Source organism: Aquarana catesbeiana, linkage group LG11 (assembly GCF_042186555.1).
Source record: "Aquarana catesbeiana isolate 2022-GZ linkage group LG11, ASM4218655v1, whole genome shotgun sequence".
Taxonomy (NCBI): domain Eukaryota; kingdom Metazoa; phylum Chordata; class Amphibia; order Anura; family Ranidae; genus Aquarana; species Aquarana catesbeiana.
The window spans coordinates 264,514,845-264,530,147 of NC_133334.1; the positions used below are offsets into that span (position 1 = coordinate 264,514,845).

Here is a 15,303-nt window from a genome sequence, read left to right on the forward strand (position 1 = left end):
ATAAAGAGGTCAAATTTACTATGACTTTAATAGTAGTCAGGATGATGTGAAGGAGGAATAATTATGAAAACCTACTGTCCAATGTGGTTGTACCTGACGGACACTGTGTAAAAAAATATGGACAACCACTCTTTTTGAGCTTGTTGGACATCCCATTCCAAAACCATGGCCATTAATATGGAGTTGTCCCTTTTTTGGCTATAGCATCCTCCACTTTTGAGGCTTTGAGGTGTCTGTGGGAATTTGTGCCCATATGTGAGGTCAAGTACTGATGAAGACCTGGCTCACAATTGATGTTCCAATTCATCTCAAATGTGTTCAGGACTCCCTAGTTTCTCCACGCCAAACTGGTCAAACCATTTCTTTATGGAGCTGGCTTTGTACACAGAGGCACGGTCATGCTGGAATAGAAAACGGTCTTCACCAAACTGTTACCACAAGGTTGGAAAAACACAATGATCTACAGTGTCTTTGTATGATGTAGTATTAACAATACTCTTCACTGGAGACACCTGGACTCCATAATTTGGAGGGGCTTTCACCGGCTTTTGGCCATATAGTAGATGATCAGGTGTTCACAAACTGTTGCCTATAGTTATGGCCATATATGGATGACTTCTACACCAATCACAGTGTGATGTTTGGGTTGTTGTAGGCCTTCCCTTGAGGATAGTAATAAGCCATCCTGTAGTCTTTTTCACAGGTGCAGCTTTTATGGCCGCTCCTCGGAAAAGAGGTCCTCGAAGGTGAGGACATATCGGAGGTGATATGTTGTCTCCTCGCCGCCTTTTTTAACCCCCAAAATGCAGACCCACCGTGCCACATGGGTTGCATCTATCTATCTATCTATCTATCTATCTATCTATCTATCTATCTATCTATCTATCTATCTATCTATCTCCTGGATTGATGCTGGTCATTTTTTTCATCTCTGTGTTTGGGTTTTTCCTACTCAGTGAGGATTTTGGTTAATGAGTATCGTGCCTTACACCAGAAAAAAACTGAGTAGCCGGCACAGGCTAAGCCCCCTCATTGGTAATACCGGTGTGAACTCTCCCTTATGGGGTCAGTTTGAAAGCCTCTGCATTAGCCAGTTCTAAAAAGAACAAATGATTAGTTTCAGAGATTTCTGAGAAGTCAGACAATGAAGGTTATCAGCTGCTGTGTGTTGTATTTATTGTGGAAGCTGGTTAATGAATCATGGAGGGACCTTTGTACCTGCTGCTACTCTCCTCTTCTACCACCTCCCAAGCTTCCAGAAGACAAACCTGAACTACTAATGACCTTCGTGTAAAACTATTTGTAAGTAATGTATCTGACATTCTTTGCAGGAGCATCTCCCAGGTGCATGTGTTTTCAATGACAGTAATTGATTCTCCACCAGAGAATAATTGGTGAAAATCACATTCACTTTATAAATAAACCCTTAGAGGTCTACATATAAAAAATATTGCTGTGCGTATATCTTAAGCATTTGCGCAGTCAGTACATAATTTGTCTGTTTATTTGGGATAATCATCATTGCCATCTAGTGGCCATAATGTGATAATTTCCTGACATACCTCAATCAGGAATATACTGCATTATGGCCACTAGATGGAGCTGACAATCATAAAAAAATAAACCTTTTAGACATATTACATTATATGTGGATTTACTAAAACTGGTGCACACAGAATCTGGTGAATCTGGTGTAGCTGTGCATAGTAACTTCTAACTTCAGCTTGTTCAATTAAGCTCTGACAATAAGCCCTCGTTCACACCGAACACGGCTGAACTCGCACGATTTCAAAGCTGCATTTCAGTCTGACTTCGAAGGTGTCCTGAAAGACAAGTGTGCGGGTGATGTCTATTGAAATTGCCTCCGAAGTAGTGCAGGAACTACTTTTGGAAATCGGAACGGCGCTGCAAAGCCGCCGTTGCGCCGATTGGAATGCTTCTATTGCCGGCAATAGGCTCTGATTTGACATGAGATTTGACCTGTCAAATCGCATGTTAAATCGCGCCGATGTAAATGGGGGGGGCTAAAACCTGGAAGCTGATTGTTTACTATGCAGAGCTGCACCCGATTCTGTGTGCTCCAGATTTAGTAAATTTCCCTATGTGTTGCTTGAGACATTTTGCACAGCCAATTCCTTATAGAGAGACCCCTTTAAGCAGTGTTTCTCAAACTTTTTTGTCTTGCAGCGCACCAAAACGATCTAAAAAATTTCGCATAACACAAGACTGCTGCTTTTGTATATATTTTATTTTCCTGCTGATATAATAATGGGGAATGGGGATCACACAAGACTGCTGCTTATATTTAATGCTGATATAATCACATACTGGTCCATCCCCATCTCTTCTCTCATCTTACCTTCTCAGCTCCACACCATGCGGTACAGCCAGGGACTGTGGGCTCCTCTGCTCTGTTGCGGGTGGGGCTGGAGGAGGGAATGATGTCACGTTAGGGCGCACCGTGCTCAGCACCTCATTGGCTGGAAGCGCCTGGCATGGCACCTGTCCTGGCACACTCCTGGCAGCCAGGCTGGCAATAGGGTGGGGCTGGAGGAGGGAATGACGTCACGTTAAGGCGCACCGTGCTCAGCACCTCATTGGCTGGCAGCGCCTGGCACGGCACCTGTCCTGGCACACTGCTGGCAGCCAGGCCGCAGCCTAATCGTATTCGCGATCCGGATTGGCAGGGTCTAGTAGCAGCGAACATCAACCAATCCAATTCACGCATAGGCCAGGCAGCACAGATGACCGTACGCACGTGAGGCCTGCACACTTGCTCAGTGAGTGACCCACAGTCAGCACTATGCTGGCGTAGTCGCAGAGTCCCACGGTGTGGCGCCGGCGCGAGCACCCCCAGGCCTGGTGAACAACATGAAAAATCCCACGGCACACCTGCAATTCTTCTGCGCCACACTAGTGTATGTAAACCCTAACAATGAACTTCTCTTATTTTTTCCTTTTTGGTCTGTTTAATATACAATGTAAAGTGTTTTGTTAGATCCTTTTAATAAGTGCAAAAAATAACAGTTGATCCTGCCAGAAATCCAGTGAACTAATAACTTCCTGTACACTTAGTTACAGCTATCTCTGTTGACTACAAAACACCTCCCCCTAGGTTATGGAGAAGAGAGAGCGTTGTTCAGGGCTGTCTTAATGCCTGGGCACCACTGGGCACTGCCCAGGGCCCCCAGGTGCATGGGGGCCCCATGATAATCTTGTATTACATCATACTTTCCAATTGTCCCGGATCTGCCGGGACAGTCACGCTTTTTACTAAGCTGTCCTGAGATGGCCGTGCCCCAGGAAGCTTCCCAGAACCTGTACTGTGCCCTCCTGATCCCAGTACTGTATTGTGCCCTTCTGACCAGTGGTGGCCCATCCATCAGGGACCCCCCCCCCGATCCATACGTCCGGCCCCTAATCTACACGCAGGGCACCGGACGCATGGATTTCAATTTTTTTTTTTTTTTTTTGAAGCACATGATTAATGCTGAAGCTGCCACTGCTTCTGACCCTCCCTGTACTGTGCCCTTCTGACCTTCCCTGTACTATGCCCTTCTGACCTTCCCTGTACTGTGCCCTTCTGACCCTCCCTGTACCGTGCCCTTCAGACTGTCCCTGTACTGTGCCCTTCTGACCCTCCCTGTACCGTGCCCTTCAGACTCTCCCTGTACTGTGCCCTTCTGCCTCCCGTGTACTGTGCCCTTCTGCCTCCCCTGTACTGTGTCCTTTGTGTTGATTAGTCTATGATTTACGGCATGTTTTCTTATTATTTAAAATTTTATTGAAAGTACTAACAAATATATGTTTAATTCTATCAACTAGAAGGGCAGGGCAGGTTGGCAGGGGCCCCAGTGCATTACTTTGCCCAGGGGCCCAGAATGCTATTAAGACGGCCCTGGCGTTGTTCTGTAGTCCTGTCCTAGGGTGACAACACTGCTCATCTATAGATAGAGTACAGCGAGTGAGCATTGTCATGCTAGGATAGGCAGTGTGACTGATACTTTCCATATATACAGCGGGTGGAAAATACATAAAAAGCCACCAGCAGCACAGGGAAGTAAGGGCTCCAATGTAATATTTTCTATAGCAAACTCCTGATTTCGTGCAAAATTATAGAATGCTAAACCTGATTGCTAAAATCTCCTGTAAGCTTGCTCAGGCACTTCCTGATATAGGGTGACAACACCCTGTCTCTTACCCCACGATTGTGCCCCTGTGTTGTCACCCTGCCACAGAGACTACAAATGGCTGTTTCAACACACATTGCACAGGCATGGTCTTTTGTTGTCCTTTGTTGTCCTCATCGGGAAACTCACCATGAGAAATGCCATGTAGTCATCACTGAAGTGGCTGCAGGAGATCAGAAGCTCTGAAATGCAACCAAGAATACAAAAAACATAAGTATTTTGTTAAAAATAAAACTGCAGTTGGTGATACAGGGCTTAAGCAAATTAAATTAATTTATTACAAACTTGCATAACAATTCCCTCAATGAAAGGACATGTACATTCTATCTGTGTGAATGGGGCAAAAAAATGTTATGAAGACTATTTCCTGTGCTGGATGAATGTTTTTTATTGATTTAAAATGAAAACATACAGAATTTGGCCACTAAGATGGCACCGAGTATCCTAAGAACTTAGCGCCATCTAGTGGCCAATGCAGTATTTTACCATTTAAAATCATTGGAATACATTCCTCCGACACTGTAAATGACCTAATAGCAATCCTTTTTTTTTTCTTTTTCACCCATTTGCACCGATTGAATGTACATGCAGTCTCCAGGATGAATAGCGCTGCAATTTTTAAAAATAAACACACCCCTTAGAGTTTACATTATCTTTAAAGTTGGTGAAAGTGACACTAAACAGGTGACATTCAGTAATGAGATGATGTTTGATGGATTGAAAACTTAGCACCCATCCTGTTAATCTTGTGTCACTGCCGTAGCCTCTGTGACTTGCCGGACCGGTTGCAGTTACAGTCCTAGACCTGGCTGGTGTTTACATTGTGTGTTTGTGGCAACTGAGCTACGTGCCACTATGAAAGACAGTCCGATAATGGAGAGATACCAGAATGTACGGGCTGTTTGGTTCTAACAAAAAGTGCAGAGATTGCCATCGGTCAACAGGCAACAGAGTTTGTTGACTCTTTGAGTAGGCCTCCGCTTGAAAGCAAAACTCCAGGCAAATATCACACCCTTTAGTACAGATAGGCTTTCATTGAAAATAAGAAAAAGCTGAATACAGCTAGTATAACTGCCTGAAAGTATATTTATATTCTCTGCTTACAATCCCCTACACACCAGTAATCAAACTGAGAGTGAGAGAGGTTCTGCACCAGTGGTTCTCAATCACCGGGACATGGCTTGCTGCTGGGCTGTGGCCTCCCTTTTTCCACCTCTTCGGCTAGCTGTAGATCCCCCTAACCTACCACAGTACACCCCAGCTCTCATAGTGCTCCCAACCTCCCATAATTTCTCACAGTGCCCCTCAACTCCCCACAGTGCCTCCAGGCCCCCAGAGAGCCCTCAACCCCCACAGTGCCCCCAATCCTCCTACAGTACCACCCGGCCTACTGGAGTGCCTCCAGCCCCCTAATGCTACCAACATCCCACAGTGGCTCCTAGCTCAAGCAGTGCCCTTCAGTCTCCTACAGTGCCTCTCAACCCCCTACAATTCCCCTAGGTCCACTGACAGCTATCAGCCGCCACAGTGTTCCCCATCCTCCCATAGTGCCATAATGCCTCCACTGAGCCTCCCAATCTTCATCAGCGTCCCACAGTGCCTACTAGCCAAGCAGCGCCCGCCAGTCTTGTACAGTGCTTCTCAACCTCTCCCCACAGTGCCATTAGGCTCACTGACAGCCCTCAGCTGCCATACTGTTTCCCAACCCCCCATAGTGCCATAATGCCTCCACAGAGCCTCCCAACCTCCAGCAGTGTCCCACAGTGCCTACTAGCCCAAGCAGTGCCCTCCAGTCTCCTACAGTGCCTCTCTACCCCCCACACTGCCCTTAGGCCTACTGACAGCCCTCATCCACTGCAGTGTTTCCCAACCTCCCATATTACCATTTTGTCTCCACAGTGCCTTCCAACATCCAGCCGTGCCTACTAGTCCAAGCAGTGCCCTCCAGTCTCGTACAGTGCCTCTCAACCCCCAAAAGTGCCCCTAGGCCCTCTGACAACCCTCAGCCGCCACAGTGTTCCTCATCCTCCTATAGTGTCATAATGCCTCCACAGTGCTTCCCAACCCCCCAGCAGTGTCATACAATGCTCAAGCAATGCCCTTCAGTCTCCTACAGTGTCCCTACAAAGCCTCCAGCCTCCTGGAGAGACCCCTGCCCTTCCACAAATCTCATCCCTGATGGAGGAGGGGGGCACACTTGCCTCTAGGGGTGGGGGCACAGGGTCTGTAACTAATAAACTATTAGTACATCATTAAACATATTTTTCGTAATGCAAGCAGTGAAAGTACCTGAATTTTCCTTGGTACTTGCATTTTGCAGTCTCTATACAGCAAAGCTCAGAGGACAGAAGGGGAAGCAGTACAAGAAGTCAGCCAATTGTGCTGCAGGGTATGGAGAATACTGACAGGAGGAGAGAGCCGAGTGACTGAGAGATGAGCTCATCTGTCTGCTGCTTCTCCTTTTACTGCTTAGTCACAGGCTTAAGATTGACAATCAATGTTAACATCATTAACATCAAGATGATCTTTTTTCTATGTATACCTAAATGATCTATACATCCCCTTTAAAAGCACGTATTTCAATGAAAAGTATATTTTCTGTACTGTTTTTAATATTTTGCTATTCAGACGTGACAAGTTTACTATAATCTCCTTTCCTTCTCTTCCAGGAGTTCTTACCTACCTGAAGGAAACCTTCACATACACCCCAAGCTATGACATGAGTCCAGCCATGTTGGGTGCCCTCATTAAAATGCTGCTCGCAGAAGCTCACGAGTGTCACTTCGAGCAGACAATCCTGTCCGGGGTCCAGAACGAATTCTGCACTTTGGCTAAGGTGGCGCAAGAGGCAGCAAAGGTATTTTTCTGAATATGAAAAATATAGGGGTGTATGTCTAAAAAAAAAATTACATAGCTGTTTGTTCATCAAAAAATGCATGTATCGTATATTCGTTCTATGTGAACGGGGCAATATCGAATGTTCTGAAGCTATAGTCTGAATTTGGTGTGAATGCAGAAAATACTACATTATGGCCACTAGATGGCGCTGATGAGCATACCTATTTCCTATGATAGTCAGCACCATCTAGTGGCCATAATGCAGTATTTTGCAGAGAGCATAGTCTGAGAATGTTCAATTTAGCCCCAGTTGCACAGAATCAATTCAGTTATGTTCGACTCTTGGCAATCCTGTGGGCCAGCTCTCTTCTCATTTTCTGATCTTGTACAGCTTTTTTTTTTTAGGTGTTTCATGTCCTGGCTGGTATTTGCGTTTATGGTGTCCAACCATCAGGTTATTTAGCAATTTGCTCCCAATAAGCTTGAATAGCTGGGCAGGTTCACGAAAAATAAAAAAAGGTACCCGTTTCACCTAGGCATTGGGGACACATGGGGCTGTGGTTTAAGCAGTATCTAAAGATTTGTAGCCGAGTTAGATAAGCAGTATAGGTGAGACTAGATTAGTGCCTTCCAGTACTTCATCCCATTCTGTTTTCTCTAGGGACCCAACATCTGCTTCCCAACGCGATTTGACCCTATCAGCTACACGAATGGCAGTAGGGATGCGCAGGGCGTTGTACAACGCTGATATCAATTTTTTGGTTTCTAAGCCAGTAATGATGTCTAGCAGGGGCAAAGCTTATAGGGTGGGGATAGTCTCTGGAAATTGACCCTGAAAGGCATGGCAAAGCTGCAAATATCTAAATAAAATGTAATTAGGAAGCTCAAATTCTCCTTTCACAGATTGGAAGGGCCTCAGGACTATAGGTGTGAGCACCTGATGTAGGTATATAACGCCCGTAGAGGACCAAAGGTCCAATATATGGTATATAGGAAAGTTCCTGCAATTGAGGGTTATGCCACAGGGGGATATGTGTTCTTTTCTCCAATCTTTTCTCTAAGTTTTGATTCTTCAAGCTTCAGGTGCCTCATGATCATTTTAGAGGCTGAACATAAAAGGGTAAAGAATGAAACCTTGGCACACTCAATTCTCTATCTTGAATCAATTGGTGTTCTTTTATGGTGTTCACCCAGTGACTTCTTGGTTTGTGTACTACGACTGTACCAACTTGAGGCACCACCAGCTCTTGTAGGGTTCTTCATAGCTTGTTGTGATTGACACAGTCCTAATGAATGAAGCATATGTGGACGTTCTTTTGAAATCCTGAACACATTCAATCTTCTCACCATCAGTTGCAGTTTTGATGTCTCCATTCCATGCAGTGGTCATGATCTTGGTCTATTTTAATGTTCAAGAAGAGGCCAAACTTCTTGCTTTCTTTGATCCTTTTGATCAGTTGTTTCAGGCCGTCTTTGGTTTCTGAGAGGAGGGTTGGGTCGAGATATCAGCGTATCAAAGATTATGGATGTTCCTTTCTCCAAGCCTTACTCCAGTTTCTGATTCTACAAGGTTCCCCATGATCATTCCTGCATATAAGTTGGACAAGAAAGGGGAAAGAATGCAACCATACTGCACCCCCTCTCTATCTTGACCCAATTAGTGTCTAATCAATTAACCAAATGTCCAATAATAAATCAGTGATGTTTCACACAGTGTCTTCTTGGTTTTTGTACAGTGACTGTACTGACGTGACTAGACGTGTTGGCACCACCATCTCTTGTAAGGTTCTCCATAGTTTACTGTGATTTACGCAGTCAAAAACTTTCTAGTAGTCAATGAAGAATATGTGGCCTTTCTTTTATATTTACCTGAATCCTGCAGCCTGCCGAAACCTTCACATCTCATGGCCAAAGTCTTTGTTCCACCCATAAGGTCAATCTCCACAGACTTATCCTCAAACATCTCTTGGAAATCTAGTTTTTATGGATCTGTAGGAAAATAAATGACGTAACGTTCTGACATTTCACAGTAACCAACACCTCAGTGTTGTAGGTATACACGTAGAAGGAATCATATCTCTAGTTATCAGTTAATAATTTCCTGAATGGTTATTGCTTGCTGGAACTTTGCGTAATGGGAAGTTAAAGTAAAACATTAGTCAAAAAATGAAGTCCTGCTAGATCACTTCAGGCTCCTTTTGTAGGTATAGCTATGTAAAACATTAAAAGTAAGTGTCTATACCCTTGTCCTGGCCCTGCTTATACGTGCCGATTGGCAACATTTATCTATCAAGTCAACTCTTTCCATAATGTCATCTGATAAAACTCTTTATGAACTCTCAGAAGTAATTTATGTTTATTGTCCCTTTAAGCGAATAAAATTGTGATCTGATTGATGCTCATGTCTTTCTGCTTGTTTTGCCTGCAGGTCAGTGAGATTCACTTGCATGTCTACAATGCCATGAACCAGGCTCCCATCAAGGAGAACATGCCCTACTCTTGGTCCGTCATGGTGCAAGTAAAAGCCGAACATTATAAAGCACTGGCTCACTATTTTGTGGCGATTGTGCTCATCGAACATCAGTGTAAGTATTAACAGCACTAAAATTGTTTATAAAGGACAGTGCCACACCCCCCGTAATAGTATCAAAAATAAAGAATGTATAGTAAAAACAAACTTTTGAAGCACACCATCCTACATTAAAAAACACAATTTCTTTATTTAAAGTCAACTCTTGTAAAAATGTTTTCCATTTTGTTGCCCAACATGGCAAAAAACACCAAAAAACAACATAGACATTATAACATTGATATGACATAGCAAGACATTGTATCATGGAATACTGATTTCTTGTAGCCCAACGCGACTTAATCCACTTCTTCAGGAGCCATCAGTACACATACACAAGATAATCTAAACAAATATAATATATAATTATAATTAATAACAAGTTCAACATCCAGGTATAACTAGACTAGGGTGACCTCCTAAAGTGCTTTTTTTTTTTACAAGTGTTGACTTTAAATAAAGGAATTGTATTTTAATGTAAGATGTTGTGCCTCATAAGTCAGATTTTATGATAAATTCTTTAGTATGTATCAACAGGATGACGGGTACAAATATGTATCTACAAGCATCAGGGTCCTGCTTTCCCTGCCTAATTGCATGTATCTTTATGACTGTAAGCACCTCAGGGGCGGAGTCTGATGTAAATAGCATTATACAGTACTGCAGAATATATTGATGCTATTTGAGTAAAATGCATAACATTTACGGGTGTATTTATAAAAAAACGTGCATAGCTATTTGTCTAGTCAAACTGCATGTACATTTATTGTGTGCAAATGAGGAATAAATTAAAGGGATTGTAAAGGCAGAAGGTTTTTTTTATCTTAATAATAAGCCTTCTATGTGAACCTGCCCCTCTCAGCCCCCCTAATACTTACCTGAGCCCCATCTCTATCCGGTGATGTCCACGAGTCCCTCGGCTGTCCGGGCCTCTCCCTCCTGATTGGCTAAAACACAGCAGCAGAGCCATTGGCTCCCGCTGCTGTCAATTAAAGTCAGTTAGACAGTCAGAAGAGAGGGGGGGCGGGGCCGAACCTCAGCTCCTTGTCTGAATGGACACATAGAGCAGCACCTGGGCTCGGGTGCCCCCATAGCAAGCTGCTTGCTGTGGGGGCACTCGACAGGAGGGAGGGGCCAGTAGCAGCGAAGAGAGACCTGAGAAGAGGAGGATCTGGGCTGTTCTCTGCAACTCCACTTCACAGAGGAGGTAAGTATAACATGTTTGGTATTTTTATTTAAAAAAAAAAAAAAACAAGACTTTACAATTACTTTAAGCCCGGGTTCACACCATAACGGGCTGCGGATTGCACAGGAGCGCTGTGCATCCCTGTTCCCTGTTTCAGGGACGAATCAGGGCCGATTCTATGCCTGAATTCGGCCCTGAAATGGAGCCAAAGACGCACAGCGTTTTTGGGCAGTGCGCTCCTCAGCCGCCCCGGAGATATGTGAACCGGCTCCATAGGGAGCCGGTCACATTCTCCTGCTATGCGAATTAGATGTGCGGAAACGCACATCTAGTTTGCATAGGTGTGAACCCGGGCTTAATGTTAATTGCCTATTTTCTCTCCAGGTTGAATGTTATTCATTAACACAGAATAGAGTGATTCAGGAAAATACAGCATTATGGCCACTAGATGGAGATGATGATCATTGCAAATAAATAATTACTATGAACATTAGCACTATCTAGTTCCCAATTCCCTCTATTCTGTATAAATAAATAGCATTCAACCTGGAGAGAAAATAGTCTAATAGCTTTTGATTTTACCCCCATTCTCACATAATGAATGTACATGCAGTTTCAGAGGTTGAATGGGTCTAAAACTATTTTGTACATACTACCCTTGTTATACTAGTCAGTGGGTTATTCACATGTTGTCACATAAAATACTGTATGATAATTGTCTTGCAGTATGTATCTGTATGACTGTAAGCTCCTCAAGGGCGGAGTCTGATGTCAATAGCTCTCTACAGCACTGCAGAATATATTGGCACTACCTAATTAAAATTCCTAACTCTTATTGTACTAGTCATTCGATTTTTCAGATGCTGTCACATAACCATATAATTCTTTGCTACAGTGGGCCCACACGATGATGAAGACAAACAGGAGAAGGCCTTGTCCCAGCTCTATGACCACATACCAGAAGGACTAACTGCCATGAATATACTTAAAGACAAACAACAGAGGACACAGCTAGGTAAGCCAAAAACTCATGACCTGTTATGGGTTCCAGCTGAGTGCAGAGAAATATAAAGACACGACTCCCTTGCTCATGGGGCCCTCTAGCTGCAGGGCATTTTAATGCACCCTGGAGAACCAGATGTAGCATCCAGCCCTGCTGCCTGCAGCCTGTCAAAGTCTGTAGCAGGCTTCGGCCGGATGGGGCTAAACGCTGTACAGAGTGTTACCCGCCATTAGGACCCTATGCATTGCGGGACAAATGCCCAGAATGCAGAAGACCTTATCAATCTTCTTCTGCTCCTTCGTTTTCAATGACCTAAAAGGTAGACTAAACCTTTAAAAAATATTACTGAAGCTAAAGCCCCAAACAAAATGTCTAGCAAATAATTTCTTATAAAGAACTCAATGGGGGTAACTCCACAGCCTATAGGCTCCTTTATACATACTGTACTTGTAGATTCACAATGACCAATTGCACCTTTTGGTGGTCAATGTATATACTGTATATGGTATGTGTGTGTGTGTGTGTGTGTGTGTGTGTGTGTGTGTGTATGTATGTATGTATATATATATATATATATATATATATATATATATATATATATATATATATATATATATTATATTAACTTTTTTTTATGTGGTTTGTGTTATGTTCCTTTTAGTGATATTGCAATACATGCTGATACTTTGCTAAAATTCAACAAGTTCAATCCATGTAACAACAAATTGCAGTAAAATACAATTGTATATAAAAACAATCAATCTAGATACTGTAGTAATTGCGCATAGTAGTCTTTGCTGCTCAACGCGTTTCTCGGACAAGGTCCTCTTCATCAGGAGTTATCAATACAGACAGGGATACTCCCCCAAAAAAGGGGAGTGCAGGGGCCTTGGGTGCACATACATATACGCATAGGGGAGAGAGTACTCTGGGACCCCTATGCATATATGTATGTGTACCCAAGGCCCTTGCACCCCCACCCCCTTTTTGGTGGAGTAATCCCTGTGAAGGGTATTGAGTAACTAAATTCAAATTTTCACTGTATTGTGTTCTATTATGAGTATTATGATATGATTATTTAAAGGTTGTCATTCTATTTAGATGGCATTTATAGAAAGTCTGTATTGATAGCTCCTGATGAAGACGACCTTGTCCGAGAAACACGTTGAGGTGCAAAGACTACTATGCGCAATTACTACAGTATCTATATTGATTGATTTTATATACAATTGTATTTTACTGCAATTTGTTATTACATGGATTGAACTTGTTGAATTTTAGCAAATTTGAATAAATGTCAATTTTATGCAAAAATATGCTGTGCCTTAAAAGTCCCACGTTTCTACTATTTCAGTAGATAGTTAGGGATGTGGCACAGAGTTTGCATTACAATTTTCTGATTGGACATGCTGATACTGCTGTATAAGACATATATAATGTTGCTTTTGCAATATGGCACTATAGGCTGAATTGGCAGAATATTGCACCTTTTCTGTTTTGACCACCATAGAATTAGTATTGGCACCTTGTGTTACTTTGTATATTACATGTATACAGGCATACCCCACTGTTAAGTACACAATGGGGTTTATTTACTATAGCTGGAAAGTGCAAAATCAGGCTCACTTCTGCATAGAAACCAATGCGCATCCAGGTTTTATTACCAAAGCTTACTTGAACAAGCTGGGGTTAGAAGCTCATTGGTTTCTATGCAGAAGTGAGCCTGATTTTGCACTTTCCAGCTTTAGTAAATAAACCCCATTGTGTACTTAAAAGTGGGGTATGCCTGTAGTATGTAATCTAGAGGTGTTTATATTGTACACCACTGAACTACTCCAATTATGTTCAAAATAAGAAATAATGTTGCTTATGTGCTAACAAGGGGCATGCTGTTCTGCATATCCGTCAATAAGAAGTAAAACAAAATAGAAACAAGGGGCATGCTGTTCTGCATATCCGTCAATAAGAAGTAAAACAAAATAGAAACAAGGGGCATGCTGATAGGAGGGGAGAGCTGACAGGGAGATGAGCTCATCAGTCTGCTGCTTCTCCTTTCACTATCCAATCACAGGCTGGGTAAGGGACAAGACCTGTAAGTGTTACTGAACTGTAGCAGAGCAAAAATCAGGTCTCCTGCCTTTGCTGACTGTGTGACAGAGCTGTGTACATCTCAGGACTGGGTGGACAACAATACAAAATTGTTTTGGCTGGTAAAAAAAAAAAAAAAAGCTATGTATTTTATCAATGTATTCAGCTGTTTGCCTGTCGCTTTAAAAAGCACACCGTGTGATGTCTAGTCATTGCCCAGATGATGGTGTTCTGTCATCGATCCATACAGCCATCACACAATGTTGATGTTGCCTCGGCCGCACCCAGTCCACAGGACATAACTGACATTCCTGTCCGCCCCGTCACAATGAAAGCGGCTCAGCTAAAATGACATCGCAGAGCACCAGCCATCATGCAAAGTCCATGAGAAAATAAAAACCTATTGTTTACCGACACGTCCCCTCCCCCCCCCCTGGTCTGTGTACATCCGACTCGTTCCGACGTTTCATTGTTGTCACTGTTTTTCTGTTTTTCCTGCCCCGTCTAGGAAAGGCGCATCTGTCCAAAGCGCTCGCGTGCCACGAAGAAGCCCTCCGACTCTCCAGCCTGTGCAGCCAGCTGAAGCAGATCGACGTCCTGCAGGACATACTGGCCGCTTTCCACAAGAGGGCGCTGCTGAAATTCACGCAGCACCAGAAAGAAGATGACTTTATGAGTTTACTGGTGGCCCAAGAAATCGTCGGTAAGTACGGGCGATCGCCACTCAGGTTGATGCTTGGTTTATGGGGCACCTTATAACGTTATAAGTTTATTATTGGGAGGCACAGTGGTGTAGTGGGTACCACTCTTGCCTAGCAATAAAAAGGGTCACTGGTTTGAATCCCAACCATGACACTACCTGCCTGGAGTTTGTATGTTCTCCCTGTGCCTGCGTGGGTTTCCTCCGGGTACTCTGCTTTCCTCCCACACTCCAAAGACATGCTGGCAGGTTAATTGGCTTCTGTCTAAATTGGCCCTTAGTATATGAATGTGAGTTAGGGACCTTAGATTGTAAGCTCCTTGACGGTAGGGACCGATGTGAATGTACAATGTATATGTAAAGCGCTGCATAAATTGACGGCGCTATATAAGTACCTTAAATAAATAAGCACAAGTGCAACAAAGTAACCTTTAAAGAAAATGCATGACATGGGTTATTCAGTGAGGTGTAAGCATTCTTTTCTTTGTGATGACCCCCACCAATCAATGGTGGGGCTCATCACCGTATAGGGTAAATTGACAATTTTGCAGAACCTGTGGACTCCCTGTCTGGGATATTCAGAATTTGCGCTATATAGCCAGATAGGATCATGCGCAAAAAAGCCTCAATTCTAATTGGTAGGCGGGGGTCATCACAAAGCCATTGACTTCTATAGGCGACTGTACGCAGCACCTGTTGGCTCCCTGGTGGAAAATTATAAAGAAAATA

At 43.4% G+C, this 15,303-nt stretch overlaps 1 protein-coding gene across 1 annotated transcript in view; it reads left to right on the plus strand.

Moving 5' to 3' along the window:
* RHPN2 (rhophilin Rho GTPase binding protein 2) overlaps positions 1–15,303 on the plus strand; it is a 97,590-nt gene that overhangs the window by 71,078 nt on the left and 11,209 nt on the right. The window contains exons 8-11 of the mRNA XM_073605784.1: positions 6,860–7,047; positions 9,457–9,613; positions 11,679–11,798; positions 14,383–14,577. Coding sequence (XP_073461885.1) covers positions 6,860–7,047; positions 9,457–9,613; positions 11,679–11,798; positions 14,383–14,577 — 660 coding nt within the window. The remainder of the gene's footprint in view (positions 1–6,859; positions 7,048–9,456; positions 9,614–11,678; positions 11,799–14,382; positions 14,578–15,303) is intronic.